The sequence below is a fragment of the Hippocampus comes genome, unplaced genomic scaffold (assembly GCF_001891065.2).
Source record: "Hippocampus comes isolate QL1 unplaced genomic scaffold, H_comes_QL1_v1.1 scaffold255, whole genome shotgun sequence".
NCBI lineage: Eukaryota > Metazoa > Chordata > Actinopteri > Syngnathiformes > Syngnathidae > Hippocampus > Hippocampus comes.
Window position 1 is genome coordinate 849,390 of NW_017806034.1, and position 24,915 is coordinate 874,304.

General features: G+C 42.2%; 2 protein-coding genes across 5 annotated transcripts in view; one reads left to right on the forward strand and one right to left on the reverse strand.

Annotated features, from left to right (window-relative positions):
* LOC109529498 (zinc finger E-box-binding homeobox 1-like) overlaps positions 1-15,306 on the forward strand; it is a 25,667-nt gene extending 10,361 nt beyond the window's left edge. For all 3 annotated transcript variants that reach the window (XM_019892888.1, XM_019892890.1, XM_019892889.1), the window contains 7 exons: positions 4,789-4,980; positions 7,055-7,246; positions 8,159-8,358; positions 9,645-9,768; positions 11,065-12,731; positions 13,260-13,416; positions 13,694-15,306. In XM_019892888.1, the coding sequence (XP_019748447.1) occupies positions 4,789-4,980; positions 7,055-7,246; positions 8,159-8,358; positions 9,645-9,768; positions 11,065-12,731; positions 13,260-13,416; positions 13,694-14,346 (3,185 nt within the window). In that variant the 3' untranslated portion in view covers positions 14,347-15,306. The remainder of the gene's footprint in view (positions 1-4,788; positions 4,981-7,054; positions 7,247-8,158; positions 8,359-9,644; positions 9,769-11,064; positions 12,732-13,259; positions 13,417-13,693) is intronic.
* Positions 15,307-24,636: 9,330 nt separating this feature from the next.
* The window catches only part of LOC109529496 (contactin-associated protein-like 4), a 53,289-nt gene continuing 53,010 nt past the window's right edge, over positions 24,637-24,915 (reverse strand). For both annotated transcript variants that reach the window (XM_019892886.1, XM_019892885.1), the window contains one exon: positions 24,637-24,839. In XM_019892886.1, coding sequence (XP_019748445.1) covers positions 24,643-24,839 — 197 coding nt within the window. In that variant the 3' untranslated portion in view covers positions 24,637-24,642. The remainder of the gene's footprint in view (positions 24,840-24,915) is intronic.

Below are 24,915 nucleotides of genomic sequence, written 5' to 3' on the forward strand. Positions count from 1 at the left end.
TTAAATGGGAGACAGCTCTGCGCACACCTTCCATCAATTGAAGGGACTCATTCAACCCATAACAGGTTCTTGCCTATCTGTCGGTCTGTCCGTCATTTCTGTCTTTGATTCTTACTTTCTTGCTTTCTTTCTTTCTCTTTCGCTTTCAAATTTATGTTAAATGGGAGACAGCTCTGCGCACACCTTCCATCAATTGAAGGGACTCATTCAACCCATAACAGGTTCTTGCCTATCTGTCGGTCTGTCCGTCATTTCTGTCTTTGATTCTTACTTTCTTGCTTTCTTTCTTTCTCTTTCGCTTTCAAATTTATGTTAAATGGGAGACAGCTCTGCGCACACCTTCCATCAATTGAAGGGACTCATTCAACCCATAACAGGTTCTTGCCTATCTGTCGGTCTGTCCGTCATTTCTGTCTTTGATTCTTACTTTCTTGCTTTCTTTCTTTCTCTTTCGCTTTCAAATTTATGTTAAATGGGAGACAGCTCTGCGCACACCTTCCATCAATTGAAGGGACTCATTCAACCCATAACAGGTTCTTGCCTATCTGTCGGTCTGTCCGTCATTTCTGTCTTTGATTCTTACTTTCTTGCTTTCTTTCTTTCTCTTTCGCTTTCAAATTTATGTTAAATGGGAGACAGCTCTGCGCACACCTTCCATCAATTGAAGGGACTCATTCAACCCATAACAGGTTCTTGCCTATCTGTCGGTCTGTCCGTCATTTCTGTCTTTGATTCTTACTTTCTTGCTTTCTTTCTTTCTCTTTCGCTTTCAAATTTATGTTAAATGGGAGACAGCTCTGCGCACACCTTCCATCAATTGAAGGGACTCATTCAACCCATAACAGGTTCTTGCCTATCTGTCGGTCTGTCCGTCATTTCTGTCTTTGATTCTTACTTTCTTGCTTTCTTTCTTTCTCTTTCGCTTTCAAATTTATGTTAAATGGGAGACAGCTCTGCGCACACCTTCCATCAATTGAAGGGACTCATTCAACCCATAACAGGTTCTTGCCTATCTGTCGGTCTGTCCGTCATTTCTGTCTTTGATTCTTACTTTCTTGCTTTCTTTCTTTCTCTTTCGCTTTCAAATTTATGTTAAATGGGAGACAGCTCTGCGCACACCTTCCATCAATTGAAGGGACTCATTCAACCCATAACAGGTTCTTGCCTATCTGTCGGTCTGTCCGTCATTTCTGTCTTTGATTCTTACTTTCTTGCTTTCTTTCTTTCTCTTTCGCTTTCAAATTTATGTTAAATGGGAGACAGCTCTGCGCACACCTTCCATCAATTGAAGGGACTCATTCAACCCATAACAGGTTCTTGCCTATCTGTCGGTCTGTCCGTCATTTCTGTCTTTGATTCTTACTTTCTTGCTTTCTTTCTTTCTCTTTCGCTTTCAAATTTATGTTAAATGGGAGACAGCTCTGCGCACACCTTCCATCAATTGAAGGGACTCATTCAACCCATAACAGGTTCTTGCCTATCTGTCGGTCTGTCCGTCATTTCTGTCTTTGATTCTTACTTTCTTGCTTTCTTTCTTTCTCTTTCGCTTTCAAATTTATGTTAAATGGGAGACAGCTCTGCGCACACCTTCCATCAATTGAAGGGACTCATTCAACCCATAACAGGTTCTTGCCTATCTGTCGGTCTGTCCGTCATTTCTGTCTTTGATTCTTACTTTCTTGCTTTCTTTCTTTCTCTTTCGCTTTCAAATTTATGTTAAATGGGAGACAGCTCTGCGCACACCTTCCATCAATTGAAGGGACTCATTCAACCCATAACAGGTTCTTGCCTATCTGTCGGTCTGTCCGTCATTTCTGTCTTTGATTCTTACTTTCTTGCTTTCTTTCTTTCTCTTTCGCTTTCAAATTTATGTTAAATGGGAGACAGCTCTGCGCACACCTTCCATCAATTGAAGGGACTCATTCAACCCATAACAGGTTCTTGCCTATCTGTCGGTCTGTCCGTCATTTCTGTCTTTGATTCTTACTTTCTTGCTTTCTTTCTTTCTCTTTCGCTTTCAAATTTATGTTAAATGGGAGACAGCTCTGCGCACACCTTCCATCAATTGAAGGGACTCATTCAACCCATAACAGGTTCTTGCCTATCTGTCGGTCTGTCCGTCATTTCTGTCTTTGATTCTTACTTTCTTGCTTTCTTTCTTTCTCATAATTGCTCACCCATTTTGGCTCATCTATCATCCATTTTCCCTCAACCTTCACCCACCTCTCACCCAAGACTCTTCATACCCCCATTAAATAATGGACATAGAACTCTACGTTCCAAAGTATGTATTATGCTAAATGAGATGGTGTACAAACACAATAATTAGTGGATATTTTTAGAATAAGAACACATCCTGCTGGGCCTTCGAGAAGCCGTAACGCTCTGCTGAAGAAACACGAGTGCACCTACCCACACACACGCACACAGATGCACACGCACACTTTTGCCCTGTTCAAGTGTTTGTCTCTAAAAAGAGCAGGTGACTAGAAACCGTGGTTACCACACACTTGATCTCCAGAGCACTGAAAGTTATAGACTACAGAAAGTGTTAGCGCAAATGCTAAAGTTTGTGTCGACGTCCCCCGACATGGATGTTGTGCCACAGAACACTTAAATGTGTGGTTGCGTGCTGTGTGTTACATTGGGCCTCCGTAATCGTGACATCGTGTTTGAGACGTCTCAACGTGAGGGCGTCACCTGAATGGGAAGCAGGAAGTGACAGAGGGACACAAACAGGAAGTGACCGATTTTAACCTTGCTTCCTCACGAGTCACTTCCTGCGTGGGCACCTGGCTTCCTCGTATGTCACTTCCTGTCGCCTCTTAGGATTCTACATGTGTTAATGTAGGCCTGTAGTTCCGATGTAGTAGTGGATCCTGAGTAGCGTGTATCCTTAGTAGGACGACATCTGTACAAATGAAGTCCTACCAAGGATCGGGGACTGCAAGGTTATACTCCTACCTATGAGGATTTTAGTGATACATAGGATCCAGGACTACTTAGGATACAGTACCACATAAGGCACACAGTATTTCTTAAGAGTACACTACTACAAAGGATAAATTTTCTATGCATTAGTGTGTATTCCAACTAGTACACATGTGCTGCATGTGATGGAGAAGTACACAGGGTTCACTGCTTTTTGCAATATGCTACGACAAAGGCTGTAGTACTACTAAGGATACAGCAGTATTTAGATTACTGCATGACTTACAGAACTATATTAGGTATACCACTCCTTTTGATTTAGGACTACATAGGATGGCATACTACACAATTTAACAAACTACTTAGATTACATTGGATACAGTACTACTTAGATTGCACTACTGCATTGGCTATAGTACAGGTTACCTTGCATGTACAGTACAGTACTACATAGGATACCACACTACACTGGGTGCAAAACTATGTAGGACAAAGGACTAAACAGGATAAACTACCACTTACACAGGACTACATAGGATACAGTACTGCTTAGGATTTGGTAAAGTAGTACATTGGACACAGTACAACAATAGACACAGCCCTGTTTTTTTTTTTTTTTTACATACTCTGGATGTTATCATACGACAGAAAACGTTAATAATGTTTGTGTCATGTTTGTCCTCTGCCAGAAACCACATTAAAACAACAAAAAATATATTTCCCTCCCACCTTTTTCCATTTTCAAACATTTTTGAAAAAGCTCTAAGGAGCCACCGGAGGGCGCTAAAGAGCCGCATGCGGCTCGAGAGCCGCGTGTTGCCGACCCCCGCCCTAAAGGGACAAAGAAATCAATTGGAATGACAGTCTGAATTCTCATCAATGTCAATTTGTTTTAAATAATATTAGAATTTTATTTCACATTATATGAGTGGTCTGTATTCATGTGTTCATCTCGATAGCTAGTAAAAGGGGAAAAAACATGTATGCGACTGTTCCTTTAAGAGGGCCTGCAGCTGCTCTGTGTTGAAGTCTGGTCACATCTAGTTGCAGACAGAAAGACACACAAACACACGTACATATATACATGAACACACACACACACACACACACACACACACACACAAAAACTCACACAGTGGGGTAGTTGTCTTTCGGGGGTTTGGCTGTCTTCCCATGCTGCACAGCTGCACTGGGTCAACATGCACACGCGCACATTAGTTGTGGTCTGGTGATGCGCTTCTTGTCAATTTTGCTCACCTGTGGCAACCGCTCACGGACTTCCTTCTTTTTGGTTGTGTTTCTGCATGACTTTACTGTACTCACCCCACAGTTGAGGTTTTTTTTTTTTTGCTCATGACTTCTCATTTGAGGTCATCGGTGTTGGTGTTCGGTCCACTCGCTCACCCGTTCGTGAACAGGAAGTGCTAGCAGCCCCTTCATAATAAGATGCTACTGCAATAAGTCATGACCCAATATGAATAATACAGAACAGTATATGTACACATCGATGTTTTAAAACTAAACACATACATACATACATTATGTACATAATTAAATACATAGACAAATGCTTACCTGATTACATACTCAATTACATAGTTACATTGACGCATATACTTTATTACATATATCATTACTTTGACACATTTTTACATAAAGTATTTCAGACCTATATAGAACCATTTACATAATTGTCTGTACACACGCCTTTAAAGTTAATTACATACATCAACACGTGCATATAAACAATTATAGACACAGCACATCAGTGGAATGATGTGCAAACGCGACTTTGCATTTCGTTATGTGCGCTAAAATTGTCATTTTTGGTTCCTTTGGTCTCTCGTCCCCTCGCAGTGACAAACTTGAATGGTGGCTTGGAGGCCAGCAGCTCCGACTCGGATGATGATGACAAGCTACACATCGTGGAAGACGAAAGCCCGCCGGACGCCGATGCCTTCGCTGTTGCGAGGAGGGGCCGCCGCCATCCCAAAGATGCAACAGATGCCAACAACGCAGTATTAGCACACAACGGAGCCTGGAATGGAGGTACGAACACGTTGGACTGAAATATTGGGACACTCACAACAAAATGATTAAGAAGGGAGGAAGCGAAGGAATGAGGAAAGGAAGGTAGGAATGAAGTGAGGGAAGATAGGAAAGAAGATAGGAAAGAAGATTTGAATGAAGGAAGTTAAGGGTGGGAGGAAGGAAGGAAAGAAAACTTGAAAGACGGTTGTATAGGAAGGGATGGAAAAAGGAAGACATGAAGAATGGAAGGGCAGGAAGGAAAGAGGGAAGGCAGGAAGACTGACGGAAGGGTGGGAAGGAAGGAAAGAGTGGAAGTAAGTAGGGGGTGAAGGAGAAAGTAAGGGGGAGGAAGGAAAGGAGGAAATAAGTTGAAGGATCGACAGACGGTAGGAAGAAAAGGAAAAGAAGAAAATGTAAATAAATAAAAGAAGAGAGATAAGAAAGAAAGGAGGAAGAATGAAGCCGGGCTGGAAGGAAGAAATGAAGGAAGTCAGGAAAAATGAATGATGGAAGAAGGGATAAAAGATAAGAAGGAAGAAAAGAATCAAGCATGTATGAAAGGAAGGAAGGAAGGGTCGAAGGAAAGGAAAACGGCAGCCAAATGTAGTGGGACACCTACTGGAAGTAAAAAGTGATGAAAATGTGGAGTTTGGATCAAACCCTCAGAATAAAACAAAAAAAAGAGATGACTTGAAAGAAAGGAAAAGAACAAATGAAGCGTCAGCAGGTAGAGGTGAAGATGAAGGGAGGGGAGCAGATGTGGAAAAAATTGGGATGATGAGGTCATGGGAAGCCCAGATCATCTGGCTAAATGCAGACACGCGCGCTTCACCTGTCGATGACCGAGCTTTGCAGGAAGAGGCGCGGCATTCGGTGCTCGTCTAGCCTCCTTCCTAATCCTCTGTCTCCATGGCGATGCGGGAAACCTCCTGACAGGGAAAGAAAAGTTCAACAACGCATACACGCACATTCTTCCCTTTTGTAAAACACATGCCACCGGTGACTCGACGCATGTCTGGACCAACAGGTGGCGGGATTACGTCAGCCATCATACGCTCGTGGGAAAATCCAGATTAAAATAACAATGCTTTGACTCAGGATGCCGTGATGCTTGTAAACAAGGCCAGGAGAGGCTTAGTTTAGTTGAGCTTAATTTAGCTTCTCGTAGCCTAGCCTAGCCTGCTAAACTGGCTAAAACATGGCATCCATGCATACGAGACTAAAACGCTGAGCAGATAATGTGCGACCAAAGTAAGGGAATAAGGATGAGGATGTATTCGAGGAAAGGACGAAACAACGATGGAAAGAAAGAAGGAAGGGGGGAGGAAGAATGGGTGATGGAGAAATGATGGCTGGCTGGATGGATGGGAGGAAGGGAAAAGACAAGGTTGTATGGAAGGAAGGAATAAATGAAAGAAGGAAGGATTATAAAATGAAAGGAAAGGAAGAATGAAGGCGGGATTATGGCAGGAAGGAAACGAGGGACAAAGGATAAAAAGGAAGATAAAAAGGAAGGTATGAAAAGAGAGACAGAAGGAAAAGAGCAAAGTGAGAAGGGACAAATGATGAAAGTAAAGTGTAAGGAAGGAATGAAAGTGAAGAAGAGTAGAAGGGCGGTGGGGTGGTATGAAAAGAAGGAAACAAGGAAAACTATCAAATGATAGAAGCTTACTAGGAAAGGAAAGATGGAAGAAAGAAGGAAGGAGTGGAGAAAGGCGGGTTAAAGAAAGGAGACGAAACATAGAAGTATGAATGGAAGAAAGATAGAACGGTAGAAATTAAAGGAGGGAAAGCAACATGAAAGCAAGCTCGGAAGGATGGATAAAGGAGGGAAGGAAACTAGGATGCAAAGTAACAAGGGTGTATAGAATGAACTGAGGAAAGTCAGGAACAGAGCAAGGAAATGTAAAGAAAAAGAAGGAAGACTGAATGAAAGGAAGAACTTGAAACCCCAAAACTGGCCCATAAAGCCTCATATCAAACCTTAACCCCTGTTTTAAACCCTGACCCTCGCTTGTGTCGCCCTCTAGCGACGACTCTGTAGAACAACAGCACAACAAACATCATTCAAAGCATGTTTGTGTGTTTCCAGTGAAAGAGGAGGAGGAGGAGGAGTGTGTGTCCGGAGATGAAGATGAAGATGGAAAGGTGGAGGCGCAGGTTGTCGTGAAGAAAGAAGTGGAGGAGGAGGAGATCCTTGAGAAAGAAGGCACGGCCGTCCTCTGCCCGCAAGCCCCCGACGATGAGCAGAGTCCCATGGAGACGGGGGGCGCCGACGAAAACGGTAACAAGCAAATATTGGGAAATGTACTGCGTGCACGTACTTTCAAATAAGTTGTTTGCAACCAGCAAAGACACATTCATCTTCAGTAACCATAACTAGCGGGTTTTCGTAGCCATCAAACGCAATTTAGGTACAATAAATGTGGGTTTTTTTTTTAGATTACTATTCTTCAATGAAGTTCATGTACTGTACCTTGCTTGTAAAGCTCAAAGGCAATTTGGTCTGTAATAAACCTAACGTACAAGTACATTTTATGACCATCAAAGGTGATTTCGAGTCAGCGTACTTGTTTTCGTAAACACCAAGCCGATTTTACAGTATTCAGCCAGCTGTTACAATTTAGCTCGCTTGGGCACACAATCACATCATGACTTGGGCTGGACTGATTTATCTTTGTGAACTTCTATTCGCTGGCTCTGCATCTTCCTAATTTTCCGCACCCCTGTGCACACTTAGTTTAGACCAGTTAAAACCAATTAAGACTGTGGAGTCGCACATAAGAACATTCCAACACATTGTTTACGTTATGCTGCACTCCTGCATGGGCGTGGCTAAAACAGCATAAGAACAGGAATAATTTTGGACAAAGCGGGCCTTCTTCTGCATCTGGCTGGACGCTTGGAAATCATCTCACACCTGCACACATTTCAAGACAAAGTGAAAGAGATTTTAGTCACATCCTAGTCTCAGACTGACACTTCACCAAGACTTTTTTTTTTGTCATAAACATTAAAGGCGATTTCATCTCCAGTATACCAAATGTACCTTGTAAGCTTTGTGTACAAATGAGTTTTCGACAAACCTAACATCCATTTATATTTAAATACATGCAAGATTTTCTTTTTTCGTAATGATCACTCTTTCCTGAACAGACCATAAGTTTTTATTTTCCCCCGTCTGCTTCGCCACCAGGCACGCCGGACACGCTTCAACTGCACACGTGTCCGTACTGCTCGCGGGGCTACAAGCGCAATGCTTCACTGAAGGAACACATCAAGTATCGGCACGAAACCAGTGAAGACAACTACCGCTGCTCGCACTGCAGCTACACCTTCACGTACCGCTCGCAACTCGAGAGGCACATGAGCCACCACCGGGGCAACAAGGAGCAGGTGGGGACAAAAATGCTTATTTTCCACAATTTTGTGACCCGCCCATCTCTTGTATGAGGTCCTGATTTGTTTCGAGGGTATATTTGTCTTTTAATCTCCCCTGGAAATGGCTACATTTGCCGAAAGAGGGTCGCTTCAAGTAAAAATTGAGGACTTGTTGCGTCTTTTCAGTAGTGGCTCATTTTGACTTTTTTGTGGGTCTACGCTTGACAATCAAATTTCATGCTGCTAAAGAAACTGTCTTGAGAGGTTGAATTTAAAAGCTCTAGATTTTACTTTCCTTTCCTGGTAAGATATTAACCTTTGCCACTCTCTGCTCATATGCAGTGATTAAAAATGAAAATCTTTCACAATTTATCATCACCTGTCTGTCTAGTAGAAGTCAATTGGACAAAATGTTTTTGGAGGACCCTTTGGAAATGGACAAACTACCCGTACCTCAAAAATGGCCATTTTGATACCAAAATATCAGACTTCTGTTTCTTTTACAAGTGTAGGTTCTTAAGACTTTTTTGTGGGTCCACTCGTATTTGTGATGCCAACCAAATTCCAAGCGGCTCACGGAAACTCCCACCTCTCCGTTTCTACATCAAGTTTGCTTTTACATTGATGACGGCCAGCAGCACAATGGCTATTCAATTGGTACAAAGTGTAACAAAAAAAAAACAAAATTGGGGTTTGTTGAATTGAATTTTTTTTTATTAACTTTGATACTTGGTAATAGTCAAAATTACTCCCAAAATGACTGTTTTCAAATTTTAAAAAATGCAGATTTGCCTTTTTTTTTGTAGCATAGATTCTTGAGACTTTTTTGTGGGTTTTCTCATGATAAAGATGCCTATATGGGCTGTTGACAGTTGAAAAGTCAAACAGAACAGAGGAAACTCGCGGATTGAAGATTATGAATGATTAACTGAAGTAGGTTGCAGATGCAACCAAACCACTTCTGCTACACCTCCTGATGCAATTTTTTTTTTTACGTAACCTTTAGGTCCAAGTAGAATCATTTCCATTATTTTTTTAATAATTAACACTTTTTTTTAATTGGTTCCTTAACCCCCAGTCGTCCTGTCACACCCGTTCACTTCTGGAAACCACCCCTATTTATTTATCCCAGTGGACCAGTCCAGCTGAGGTTGGCCACTTCCTTCTTGGTGACACGTGTTCTCACCTGCCGCGCTTCTCTCTAGCGTTAATAGGCCTGGTAGTGCTGGTTCTTCGAGTTAAATCCTTTTTGTTTAGGTTGCGTTGGTGTTTGACGGCGTCTCTTTCATTTCTTGCCTCAGCGTCACGTGCAGCCATCCGGTGGTGGTGGAAGTGGAGGAGGCGCTCGCAAGTTCAAGTGCACGGAGTGCTTCAAGGCCTTCAAGTACAAACACCACCTGAAGGAGCACTTGCGCATACACAGCGGTGAGTAGCCAAATCAATAGGGAGAAACATGACAAGAAACAAATTTGATCAGGTATACTATGCGGATTTGAGATGGAAACATTTTCTGCTTACGAATGGACTTGAGGTTTGTCTTGGCGAAAGACATTTTTTGCTACCCATTGAAATGTTTTTGTCGGTGTATTGTCTTTTGTCATGTGTGTCTGTATGTTAGTTTATTATCGCATGCAGGTGGCCAGTGCGAGTACACCAGAAGGAGGAGCACAATGTCAAGTGAAAATTATGCAAAATTATGGCAAAAACGTTTTTTTTTTTTATACATTCTATTTATGACCGTATGTTTTTATAAAGCAGATTTTCCACAGTGATATTTTGTTATTTTGGGGAAGGCAAAACACATTAATGGCATTTTCATTCATTTCAATGGGGAACGACGATTTGAATTGCAAGAGTTACCAGCAAGGTCACTGAATGGATTAAATTTATCTTGAGACACCAATATATAAGGCTGAATACTTGAAAATCTACGGGCTGTAGGTTTTGGCTTTTGAAATGTAAAAATCTGGCGGCATGGTGGGAAATGACTGTGAAGGCTTGGCGATTGCTTCAGAATTTTGACTGGTAGAAACTTGAAAAGTTTGACTCAAGCTTGAGGGCTGAATGTCTCCCCAAAATGACTGTTCTTGTTTTGCCACTTGAACAAAAAGATGTTCAAGTTCAGCGATTGGTTTTAACATTTCACAACTCGAAAAGTGAGCCGCAACAAAGAATTTCGCTTGTATTTTGGGACAGATGACCTACATTGGTTTTCATGGGTCTTTGAACATTAACCAGTTGGCTTCTGAGATTGGTTGAGAAGTTTGAGAAGTCACTACTTCACATGCGCCGCTGATTTTGACCTTGGACTTTTGACCCCAGCTTCCTCCAGTAATTTTGGACTGAAGAGGTCCTAATAAACATGGTTCTTTGTTTATTTTACATAGAGCAGTCTTTTCGCGTTCAGAGAAATTTTACTTTTGATCCCAACTATGTCCTTTAGTCTGAAGATCTCTCAAAAGCAACAATGTCCCTGCTCAGACATAATCTGCAAACCTTTGATGATTGGTTGAAAATTTTGACACTGGAGAAGAAAGGACTTTCAGAGACTAACCTCACCTATCGAGGAGGCCAATCAAAATGATCATCTTGGTCGAGGTTGCTCTGACAGACTGATTCCAAACAACAACTAGACCATCGGATGACATGAAACTTTGTGTCATCCTGCCACTTTGCAGGGAGTTCTGTTTAACTGTATTTATTTTTTGTTTTGTTTTCTAGGCGAGAAGCCATATGAGTGCTCCAACTGCAAGAAGCGATTCTCCCATTCAGGCTCGTACAGCTCGCACATTAGCAGCAAGAAGTGCGTGAGTGCGGCCTGCACCCCCAACGGCCTGGCGCGCAAGCCTGTTAAATCACCGCAGCCCATCGGCGACAACCCGCGGGTCGCCATCACCTCGGCCCGCGTGGAAAGCAAACCACTCCAAGAGCAGCTGCCCCTCACGCAAATCAAATCAGAGGTGACCGAGCCCCCAAGCAAGCCGGCCATTGTGGCGGCGCCGGCCGCCAACGGGGCGGCACCACAGCCCCAACAACCCCTGTCTCAGGGTGTAGCTATGGTGCTCCCAACTATGGGTCTGGTGCCGCCCATCAACATCAACCTGAGTGAGCTGCAGAACGTCCTGAAGGTGGCTCTGGATGGGAATGTTTTGAGGCAGGTTCTGGGGACTGCCAATGGGGCCGTGGTGCAGGGCAAGCCGGGAATCGTGGTACAACAACCTCAGCAGCAGATCATCAGCCTGCCTGCCTTTGTGGACCACGACGGGACCACCAAGATCATCATCAACTACAGCATCGGACCCGCGCCTGCCACCGCTGCCACAACTGTCACCTCTGCCCAACCCATGCCTCTTTTTGTCAAAAACAACATTGTCCCGGCTGCACCCATCCCGACCAAAACGGACAAGCCACCGACTTCTAAGATGGACCTCAGCTTGGTCAAGGATGAACCCGAAGAGTCGGTGCTCATCACGGAAACAAAAACAGACCAAGTGATGACCGTCAAGAAGGAAGAAGGTGAGGTACCTCCACCCAACTCTGAGTCCAGCACTTGTTCTCTCTGCGATGAGTGCCCCGAGCATCTGGAGGCACTGCACTTGCTCCAGCACCACAAGGCAGCCAATGGGGAGGCGGTGGACTCGGCCGCCTTGGACCCATCCTTTGCCGCCTTGCTTAGTGATGCTGGGGTGACAGTGCAGCAGGAGCCAGCCGTGGACGACCTCCTGACCCTCCTCAAGACCTACTTCGCCTCCAATGCCAACCCCAACCAGGCCGAACTGGAGAAGATCTCAGACTCGGTTAGTATTCCTGTGGGCGTGGTGCGTAAGTGGTTTGCCAAGATGAACTCTGGGACAAAGAGCTGCCAAGACAGGACAGCATCCAAACAGACTGAATCCTTAAACTGTGAGTCGGAGGACACCAAGCAAGCTGCTTCTAGATTACAGTCTGATTCCCCGTCGTTAAACGCCAGTGACCTGGTCATCGTCAAAAGCGAGCCAGAGGACCCCGAGGCTCAAGAGTCCCAGGCGGAACCCTTGGACCTGTCCCTCCCAAAGCACCTCACCGCTCCCATTACTGCTGCACCCTCAGAGGATGCACCACCTGCCAAAAAAACATCGCACCCTCTGAATCTGACCTGTCTGAGGAAGGAACAGGTGGGGGGTCGTACTGTCTATGTGGCCACGCCCCAGACACGTAGAACCGCTGTCAGCATTGTGCCCAGCTCTCAGCTGCCCACACTGGTGGCCATCACGGGTCAGGGCACAGTGGGCTGCCTTGGTACCCTGGGGGGCTCGGCCAAGCGCACCATCCTCATCCCACAGCTCACCTATACGTACGCCAACACGGCCGGAGGCGCAGCCAAGACGGTGGTGCTTAACGGACACAAGGTATGAATGGCTGTGAGTTTAGAACAATAGTGGTGCTAGTACAGAACCTTGTGGCACTCAGTTGCTTATACAGTAATACTTTGAAGCTAATTAAATCGGTCTACTCATAAAAGCTAAAATCAACATTTCCACTTGAAATGAAGTGAATGCCTAAAGACTCTCCCAAAAACACTACAAAAAAAATTCCAGTACTGAGTCCAGAGCCAATTGAAGAACAAAGGCAAAACCGTGGCCGGAACCAATTTAAGAGTCACATTGAGAAACAACTGTAGAACCAAGAGCCAGTCAATAACCACATCAAGAATTAGAGCAAGGACCAAGTCAGGAAATACTTAAGAACCAACTTAAATATGTTGTTGATTCATAAACCCCTCCAAAAAATATGAACTATATCAAGAACCATTTACGAACCAAGTAAACAACTAATTGAAGAACCAAGTCGAGAAACCAAAGCTACAAAGCTCCATGTATAATGGGTATTTGAGGCTAATCTGACTTGAACTTTTCTTTCTTGGTTTTCCCATGCAGACGCCGGCCCCGAGTACCGACGCTGTGGCGGACGAGCAAAAGGAGACGTTGGTCATGAAGAAGCCCCGTCTGGAAAACGGTGTCTATGCTTGCGACCTGTGCAACAAGGTCTTTCAGAAGGGGAGCTCCTTGCTCAGGCACAAATACGAACACACAGGTACGCCGTACTGGATGGTGTGAACCAGAGTTGGGGGATTCGAGTCAGACTTAAGTTCCCAATTGTAGGCCTTGGGTTTTACTTGGCTGAAGGAAGACTCCAAATGTGCTTTTTCAAGGGAGTGTGCCATTTGTTGTGCTTGAAACATGAAAGATAAGACTTGAGACTTACCTTTCACTTCCACATATATGACCTAACATCAACTTCTGCTCTGAACGCCTCCCCAAAAAAGACGTTACGGCTCTTTTGTGATGTTTTGGTGTGTTTGTGTTTGCAGGAAAGCGCCCTCATGAGTGTCCAGTGTGCAAGAAAGCCTTCAAGCACAAGCACCATCTAATTGAGCACTCGCGCCTCCACTCGGGTGAAAAACCCTACCAGTGTAACAAGTGTGGCAAGCGCTTCTCGCACTCTGGCTCCTACTCGCAGCACATGAATCATCGCTACTCCTACTGCAAGCGAGACGGCTCCGATTCCGGCTCCAGCCCGGACGGCGATGCCACCGCCATCGTCGTGGGCGACCTGGACGCCACGCTGGACTCGGAAGTCGGCGAGAGCGAAGAGGACGACGAAGCCATGTGCGTGGATGACATCCGAGTCGTCCAAGTGGACGACGGCGAGTGCGAAATTTACGAGGGCAACTTTGACGACGACGACGACGACGAAGAAGATGATGACGATGATGTGGAAGATGAAGAACATGAAGAAAAGAAGGAGAAAAACCTGGACGTGGATGAATTTGCGTGCCAGGTGGTCGAGGTGGAGCTGAAGCACGATCAGACACAGGAGTCTGCCGTCGAGCAGAAGGTGGACAAGGCCGAGGCTGCCGGCGTCCACCTGGAACAGATGGCGGACTGCGCGTATAAAAGCATCAGGGACTGGTCGGACAGTGAAGAGTCCTCCGATGACCAAGCTGTGACGGACACCAAATAAGCCAACCATCCTCCTGCCCCACCTTTGGGACACTTTGAGAGCCACACGGCTTCGACTCCGGCTTCTGCTCCTGCACTGGTTCTGGGTCTAGGTCTCCAATTCAGTAGGGAATACAGACCCTCTTGAAAATGGACCCCTCTTTAGAATAGCGACGACCCCCCTCACCAAAATGACATTGAAACTGTGACAACCTTGAAATTGGCCGTTACTCTTCTTTTCGTCACAGAAGTAATGGCTTTACAATGTTTGGCAGCCCCCAGAAAGGTTCAGAATTGCCTATAGATGCCAAGTTGGTGGCAAAGCACTAACTTTGTCAAGAGGAAACTTATCAACTCCAATATAGTTCCTTGGCGCCAAGATGCCACGAGATGCTGGCAAAGCACTACTTTTGTCAATATGAAGCTCCTCAATTCACTTCAAAATTGTTGTTCGGCGCTCCGATTTTTATTGCTTTTATTGCTTTTGTCTGAGCACAGAAACATAATTATGGAGGATAGGTTAAACCCCCAACAACCCCCTCCCCCTCAAAAAAATCTGCGATTAGGTAATTTTGCATATACTGAACCGCAAATATGTGGGGGATCACTGCACTTAAAATGTATGCTTCAGTATATTTTAGCCACGGGTGGTCATATTCTACGGGGTCCATTTGCAATCTTACAAAGTATACCGGCTCCGACTCTGACTCCAGCTCCGGTCCTGGCTCCAATTCCGGCTTCGACTTTGACTCCGGTTGGCTGCTTTTCACGGTCCACAACTGTGTCCAAACACCCAGGTGTGCCTGAACTTGTTTTGTTCTTTCTTTCTCGTGCAAATATCAGTGTTACAAATGTTCATAGACGCTTTGCATCATGTTACTAACTCAATTTTTTTTTTGTTTGATTTTGGGTTGCCAACGTTTCTGACGTCATCAGTATTTTCCTCGAGTTCTACGAACAAAAAAAAAATCAAACAAACAAAAAAAAAGCGCTGCACTACGGTTTTCCCATCCGTCGCCCTTTCAGTGTTAAACGGCGTTAGCTGACGCCAGCTGACATTTGTTTTCATTTTTGACTGTTAGCCTTAAGGAAAACAAAAGATGTATTCCGCTCGTACCCACCCACGAGCAAAACGGGCGGCGCCCCCCCCTGCCTTATGCAAGACCTGCGTGCTGTTAAAGTGCCATTGAACAGTGTTGTCAATTGTCTCCTCACTCGGGTGGAGGGTGTTAACACACCTCTGTTACTTTACGTTACGTGTTCTTTTCAATTGTTTCATATGAAGGTTTCTTTACCGTCTGTTACAAGCGCCCGGCGCCATGTTCGCATCTGTTTGACCGCCTGCTAACCACAGCCACCGCAAGCCATGTCATCAAATCATTTACGTAGTTTTAACGATTTTCCTCTAATTCTTTTTTAATGACTTTTTATCATACATTCTCAGCCCTTTAGTAAAAAAAATAAAATAAAATAATCATGATGAGTTTAATAATTCAAAAGCAAATATAAAATTATAAATGTTAAAAATGTAAGCAATTTGTAAATCATGATTTGTACAATGTTAGTAGCAACAGTGTTAATGATTTTATGAATTAAGAATGTTAAAAAAAATTATTGCGATTTGTGAAGCCAATTTCATTTTTTTCCTTTTCTTTACATTTAAAAATAGATATATTTTTTTGCAAATTTTGATACGATTCGTAAAGTAGTAAGTTTAAATTGAGTTACAAAATCGTATTTTTCTTTTGTTCACATTTTTAAAAATGGCTACGTTTTCAACACCTAAAAATGTTCATTCTGAGTCTTTTTTCTATTTTTTCATCTCCACATTTCTAAGTTCATTCATACATTCATTCAGAAAGGAAAGTTTACAAATTTGCTTTTTAAATTAGTACACAATGTCACTGATTTTCAACTTTCTTTTCGATTCCGAAATGTTGCATCAAAATTAATGCATTGGGATTTGTAAACCAGTAAAGATTCAAGTTAAGGTTAAAAAAATAGCAGCACATTTTAAATGATTTTAACCATTTTTCATTGTGATTTGTAAAGTTGTAAAATCTCAAGGTTCCTTCGATAAAATTGCTACACAATTTGGGCAATTTTAATTTAAATAGCCATACATTTTTTAAGGTTTTTGTGTGCATTGTGCTAAAATTTACGAAATTAGCCAGCGCCAAAAAGAAATCGCAGACAGGTTTTTTTCATTTTATTTTCTCGTGATCTGTAATTCAGTCCATTTTGAAAGTTTTTGAAACAATTAGGATTACAATTTTATGGACTTTCTTAATTCATTTTCATTTATGCATATGCAGGTAGTTGACATAAAAAAACATCTAAATATTTTTTTTCCCTTATGAAGCATTAAAAGCTCGTTTACAAATTGCTTCAAAATTTATTTTTCTTAAATTTCTGAAAAAGATTTTGTGAAAATTTCAATTTAACTCAATGTTATTTAAACTCGCATCTAAAATGACTTGACATAGGGACAATTGATGTCCCATTTGCATACTTCAATGATTTTAGCAATTTAAAAAAAATTGTGATTTGTATTGCGGTAAAAACTCATGTTTTTTAATTAAATGGAAACAAGTTAAAGATTTTTTTTATCTTATTTCCATTTTGAAGCCATAAAAAGTCAAGTTTACAACTTCTGCAACATCTACACACATTTTATTATTTCAGTTTAATTTAACACCTATAACGGTCACATTTGATTGAATTATGCCCACTTGCGCACTTGTTCAAGTTGAAAACGGTGGCGTAATGTCCTGCACTTTGGGCGGCAAACGTTGGCCAACATGGCGCTCGCGTGTGTCCTCCATTTGTGACTTTACCGAAACAGTATTTTTTTGTTGTTGTTGTTGGATTTGAACGTGTGTTTTTAACAAAGCCAGTATTACAAAGTCTTTACACAATTGTTTTTTTATGTATTATTTATGGGTTTTTTTTCTTTTTTTTTTTTTTTGGTATTTTCCTTATGTCGGTTATTTATTACGCATTATTATTGGTAGTGTACATGACTTTAGGATGAATTCATAACAATAATATATTTTAGTATGAAAAACAACAAATCAAAGAAACTAAGCCCACTGCTTGGTTCTGGGACTTTTCTGGGTTTGTTTTACAGAAAAAAAGAGAAAAAAACAAAATAAAAACTAAAAATATTCATCATTGTATTATCTTAAAGTGTTAAAAGAAATGAACCCGAATGAAAGTGTTACACATCGTCATTATGAAGCTACTGACTGAAAACGCATGAGATGAAGCTCCACCCCTTTTATTTTTTTCTTATTTGCTCTGTTATGGTCGTGCCATCGTGTTGCATCACGTTTGTCCTTTTTTGTAATGTTTGTCCCTTCACAATAAACATGTGACTGCATCCCTGACTTCTGGTTGGGTCAACCTTGATGTTTTCGAAATCTGACATGCACCCCCTTGAAAAAACTTGGTGCACCTCTCTGTCCCCTCATATACTGCCATAAAAAAAAAGATCCAAACTCCTTCCAAATTATGCACAAGCATTAGTCGAAATATCTTTACCCGCTTCAAAATTCCCACAGAGTTGGCGCACCTTTCCTAAAGCCCCTCGACCCTGCATATACAAAAAAAAAAAATTAATTGATTAAAGCAAAATATAGACAAATGCCAGTGGAAATTAATGACTTTTGATTGCTGTACATCCCCTTCAATATCACAGATCTGGTGCACTCCCCAAAAAAGCAAACCAAGGTATGTTTACAGACAATAAAGCATATATGTTGAAAATTAAGTGACTGAAGTAAATTGTAGATGGTGAATGTCATAGATCAGAGCCTTTCCCAACTTTTGAAGATGCACCACCACACAACCCCTGGAAACCCTCAAAGGATTAGCCAACTAGCCAATAAAGGCCTCATGTTTCGTCATGCAACGCGTCAAGCAAACCCCCTCTAACCCTGCATATGCAAAAAAAATTTTTTTAAATAGATTAAAGCAAAATATAGACAAATGCCAGTGGAAATTAATGACTTTTGATTGCTGTACATCCCCTTCAATATGACAGATCTGGTACACTCCCCAAAAAGGCAAACCAAGGTATGTTTACAGACAATAAAGCGTATATGTTGAAAATTAAGTAACTGAAGTAAATTGTAGATGGTGAATGTCATAGATCAGAGCCTTTCCCAACTTTTGAATATGCACCACCACACAACCCCTGGAATTCCTCAAAGGATTAGCCAACTAGCCAATAAAGGCCTCATGTTTCGTCATGCAACGCGTCAAGTTTAAATCAAGTCAAGGAAGTTTAAAAAAAAAAGCTAACAAACAAGTGCCCACTAGATGGCGCGAGAAGGCAAGCAAATGTCGCACTTTGCTGGAGCACTCACTTTTCACCGATTCCATTTGAAAAAAAAAATCTGTCTCGAGCGCGCAGTGCAGCAGACACAAATAATTGGAAGCAAAGTAATGAAAAGAATAAAAAGCTCGCGTGTGTGATAAAGTGACTAAGTGCAGCTTTTAAGTGTTCTGAATGTAAATGTGAGGCAGCAGCAGCAGTAGCATAACAAAAGGGCACGTGAGTGCTTTGCTTAAAAGGCTGTGATGAATATTCACGCGGCATTGTGCACCTGATTGCCCCCCCCCCCCACTCCATCCAGTGCCACTGAAAAATGCATTTTCTTTTTCAAAAGTACAAAAGCACGTTAGGGTAATGATTATGCCAGTCACACAAAGAGAAGACTTCAGTTTGGACAAAAACGAAGTTGTGATCAGGAGCCGAGGAGCACTTGACAGCAAAATTCAACAAGGCCACAAGGCGTGTGCACGTGCCACCATATGAAAATATTTTACGTGTGTGAGTACAAATGAGTGTGTTTATGTAACCGCAAAATCACGAAATCAAATTAAACAGTTGTTAAAATGTCGTTTTTTTAAACTTATACACGTAAAACATTAAAAAAAATAATTTATCTATTTTTTTCAAATTGCACATTAAAAATAAAAATTGAGAAAAACAAACCAGAGAACAGAAAAGATTTGCCCTTAAAAATAAGACAATAAATGTAAAATAGAAGAATTTAAAAAATCTATAAGACCCTTTTTTCCGTCCAAAAAAAAAATAAATTCTTTCCGGTTCCGCCCCCTCCTCTTCCTGGTTGCCTGCCAACCACAACAACTCCCTGATGCTACGTCACCTCACCTGTACGAGGATTAAGATTTGATTTAAATTGTGCAACTTTTCTTTTTTGCTCCCCAGTCTTGCTGGCAGCTTCCTTGGCAGCGCAGACGTGAATCCTCGTGTTGGCACTTTTCACTTGAGAGGACATTATTAAGAACTTATTTTTTAGGGATGCTTTTGAAAAAGGTGACACCCCCCCACCCAGTGTGAGACAGCGCTTCCAATCCTCTTTTGAGTGAGAGTGTGACTGTCAGCAATACCTGAGCGCGCGCGCGCGCACACACACACACACACACACACACACACACACACACACACACACACACACACACACACACACACACACACACACACACACACACACCTACCTGCCTTTAAATACATCCATTTGCAAATGTATTATTCATGCTGGCCTGGTAATGTATTTTTTATTTTATTTTATTTTTTACCTGATGTTTAATGCATTGCGGCACAGCAGCTTGCTGAGACATGTTGTGTAATAATAGCTCGCTAACATGTCATCAAAGCTTCTGGATGCTGGAAAGGTTCCCACTAAAAACGTGAGCGAGCATCCAAAGACAAAGTGTTAATGTTTGAGTTTGACCTGTGCATTATGATAGTCACTTTAAAATAATCAATAAAAATTAAAGTTTTAAAAAAATCGTTAAAACTAAATGTAAACTTATTCATTAAAAGTAACACTTATAAAGTACCGGTATACAGTATAAATAAAGTAGAAACAAAATACTACAAATTAAAATCATGATTAAAGTGGGCTTCAAAGTAGATTTTCAAACTAGGGTTTGGCTTTCAAAATGAGGGTTCAACTAGGCATCATGGAAGTTGACATGTTTGACTTGCTTTTGATGTGACGGGCCAGATCTGGCTACTTTGTGTAGCACCTTTCTCCATTTCTACAAGTGTGAGGCACAAAAAATTTATTTACATGCAGTATCTGGAATATATCCCACTGGATTATTGCCGAGCAACAACGAGACACGCCAAATTGGCCACACCAGCATGATGTCCAGGCCCACAACATTGGCAATTCAAGTTGGACTTTATTCTTTCTTTTTAATTTGCCCCACTTGCTTTCCCTAATGTCCATGCATTACTTGTGAGCACTGACACCAAACAATAAGGCGCTCTAAAGGGACCATGCCAGCAGACGATTCGAAACGAAAAACAGTTAAAGGCTTTCTCTCCACAACTCAGTACTACATAGTTGTAAGTCTTTGCACATTTTCATCCATTACGTTCAACCATGTATAATGACAAATTTCAGAATTATTTTTCCAGGGTCTTGAAAATCTTGTAATCACCCGCATAGTTTGTAAAGTCCCCATCTTTACTTGTATTCATTACTGTATCTCCACAAACTGTTGTTATTTGCTCGCATGCTATTTGATGAGCGACGGTGTCATCTACAGCATGCGGCGACCCGCATTGCTGTATCCTGCAGGAGGTCAAGAAAATACATCTCCTCTCATAGCGGGCCACCTCTAATGACAAAGTCTACTGCCCGGCGTTTGTAATCTGAGCATCTGCTGAGACGATTGCTGTAATTATGACAATTTGTCCCGCGCATGGCAGGCTGGACCTGCAGGAGGTCATAGAAAAGTGTCTCTGCTTCATTCATGACTGAACTTGAATGTCTTGACTGTTGGGCAGACGTGGCTAATGTTTTGGGTACCAGTTTGTTTGGAGCTCAGGATGTTGTTGTGAAAGTCTGTCTCTCACTCTAAACAATCATTTCCGATTGGAGGATTCCAATCAAAAAGGGCCGACGTTATCTTTCCAGGTAGTCACGACTCAGCTCATTACTCAACCGTCATTCGAGGAAAATCTGATCATATTTACCAAAATGTCTCTCCTGCCAAAATAACAGATGCAATCTTTGCACAAGCCTCTGCCGTTTTGCTTTCAAGCCTCACGGAGCTGACGAGGGGGTACACACACCCCTTCATCATAACCCCCCACAATGCGAATGGCAGCGTGGGATTAAAGACGACACGCAAAATGAGAGCGCCACTCAGCAGGCCCGTGGGGGCATCTCGCTCCGTTCACGGTACTACTGCTTCTGTTGCATCGACGCGCAAACTGTTCATGTTCCACAGGGGGGAAAAAAAAAGAACTCAGATGCCAAATTTAGTGGTATTTTTATTCCCATAATGCCACAGGGGTTTGACTTCCACATGGGCTTAAATGTGCACAATTGGATACGCAAAAGTCAATAACCTGTGGCATAATGGGAAAATGCTAGCTTTTTAGTATTTAGCCTGTTTTACCACAACATTAGAATGAGTTTGAATGACAGTTAAAAATGTTTTACTCTACATTGGCAGTTGATAGCGTTTGAATTGCACGCTAGCACCGGCATTCATCGCAATCACAAGAGAAGCATTTTACAGCAGCAAAAATGTGATCGATGATCGTTCTGTTTGAATTTTGTGCTGGCGCCCAGGACCTAATTAAAACAAATTGTCATCAAATTTGATTCATTTCATTTTCAAGAGAGATAAGAGCGCACATGTCCAGAACCAAAACACACATTTTATTCTTTGAATGCATTTCAATTTGTTGAATGATATCGCCGCAATGAATTGCGATAACGAGCGGACGTGTTTCTATCAGCAAAACGGTGCGAACATTTTGTTCTTGATTGTGTCTAAAATCAACAAGCGGCTGCGTTTTTATCAGTGACAATAACCAGCGAAGCTGTTTATATGTCGGCATGAACAACAATTGCTGAACATTCCGGATGAGTATAATTCATGAATATCTATCTATCTATCTATGAAATTCATTCCATCTAGAAAAAAAAAGTGTTTTAAAAAAATTTCAAGTGTTTAATAGCACACACAGCCATAATCAAAAGCACATTTTGTACTTTGACCGAATCTGTCGAGCTTTCGCGGCGCAATTAAAAGTGATATGGTTGATATTGGTGCCAATAAAAGAAAAAGAGGGTTGTACAGTAGTTATTCATAAAACCATTTTTTTTAATATCATCAAACAGTGTGTCAACAAACAAAAACAAGAAAGAAAAACAATCGGCTTCAAATATTTTGGGACATAATTATAGCAGCTGACGCACACTCATTGACATCATTAAGTTAACAGAAATTAACATTTTCATCAGCCAGGTGTTGTGGAAAAAAAAAGTGCTTGAGAAAGCGACAGAATGTGGAAAAAGAATGGTGGCCAAAAGTATTGGGACACCAATTATAAGTAGAAGTGGAAAGAAAATGCGGACAATGGTCATGGGACACATCCAGGGCGTGAAAAAAAACAACAAAACAATGTGGACAAAAGTGTTTGGACACCCACAGGAAATGGAAACAGTGAAGAAAATATTTGGAAATCCACCATAAACTGGACAAACGCTTTGGGGATGCCGACAGGCTGTTTAGAGATGAACAGGAAGTGAAAAGAAATTGCGGTCAGAGTTTTGGGACAACTAGGTGAAGAAAATGTGCATTTCGAACAAAAGTATTGGGACACCTGCAGGAACCGAAAAAAAGTGGGCAAAAAGTATTGGTACACACATCGGAGGTGAACAGTGATGAATTTGTGGAGTATTGAGAAAAGTTTCGGGAGAGCGCCAGGACATTTGACAAAAGTATTGGGACACAAATAGGCATCCGACAAGCGATTGAGGAGTTTGGATCAAAACATTGCGACTACAGAAAAGGAAAAATTGAAGGAAATGTGGACTTGGTGGACCAGATTGATTGACTGATTCACAGATCGAGAAATCCGGGTCCCAATTTTGCCGCCTTTTCTTTCATTTCCTTTGCCCAGACCGACCGTCTGCTGCGCAAACGCTTTTGTTTCTTTTCCACCTTTTTTCTTCAGGAGCTGCAAGAAGGGAACGAAAATAAAACAGCAGAAAAGGGAAAAAGTTCCGGAGATGAAATGTAGAGATGCACCTTGAAGTCATTGAAACTGTCCTCATTAAAACGCTCGGCGTCTGCTTGACAAACAGCTGCCGCGCCATCGATCAGGTTGGCTTCGCTCCACTGCAACGCGTCTTCATTACGTCCATGAGCACCCGAGACGTCGCGCTCGTTGCCGTCAAAAGGAACTTTTTCCGAAAACAAGCGACGCCGATGCGGGAACAGACGCCAGAGGCCTCCTTTGGAGACGCTTCAAAGCTTGAAAAGCTCTCGGAGGACTTTTAGTGAGCTGTCGCAAGCTCGCAGCGGGTGGGAGAAACATGAAATAAAAATGACAAAAAAAGACCAAAAAAAAAAAGCCAGCTTTTGAGGAAATAAAGACATTTCACGGACGAATTTTGGATTTCCCGTCTCATGTTGGCAACCTTGATGGGATTAATAATTCATCTGGACAAGAACAGAGCAACAATTGGATGTCTTTTATCAGCCTCGCTCGACCTCCGCCAAGGCAACAAAAGTGGAGTGTCATATTTTGTTCATGGTTACGATCACGTCAGGATTTTCATCTTTTTTTTTCTTTAACAGTAGTTCATTTGATTTTCATTTCATATAGATGAAATAAAAAAAAAAAAAGTTAAAAAAATTGAGAAAAGTAATAGCACACCCATCCAAAATGAATCTCACATTTTGTTCTTTGATCGCATTGGAATCCGCCGAACGGCTATCACTGCTATTCATCGCAATCGTTGACAAAATACATTTTTCTTTGCGCGTTCTTTTCCACATATCACACGATCTGACATTTAATCTCAATCCAAAATTTTGGAAAACAAAAGAATAGCACACATGCCCGTAACGGAACACATATTTTGTTGTTTTTGTTTAAATTTGTCAAGCACGATCACAATAAATTTCTCGATGCGCACCTTTATCCAGATCCGTTATCCTTTTGCGTCTTTTTTTCACAAAACGACTTTGCGGTTACCTGTTTCTTGTTGCTTTGGCGTGTACCTTACAGCCTGTGATACTCACATACTTGAGAACATGCTGGAATCACCCGGATCATGTTTACTCACCATGCTCCATGGGAAAAACTGAAAAATCATTTCAGAAGTCATCCCAAAGTTTGTACAAAGACACAAAGTCACCATTGACATTGTTGAATATTTACAGGTGTATACAACGATTACACGTGTGACCCAGCATGTCTTATTGTGCTGTCAAGTTCTGCGGTACGCGCTCCATAGCCGCGTTTTTTTTAAATGAAGTATTCCTTTGGGTTTTGCCCCGAGGTATTCTGGGAGTCCGTCTGGTGTTCAAAGGCTAAGTCCTGGCTTTCATCCCGGTGCCCGCTTTTCACTTCCTGGTTCCGGTAAGTCTCCTTCCGCCGATACAGGAACTTGGCTGCCACGGCCAGACCGGCCACCGTCACGAAGATGATCACCGCGATCACGCCTGCCAGGAAAAGGCACCAATATATTCAATTACGAAATGTAATCGCCAGAGAACAGTCTCTAAATCTGTTAATACT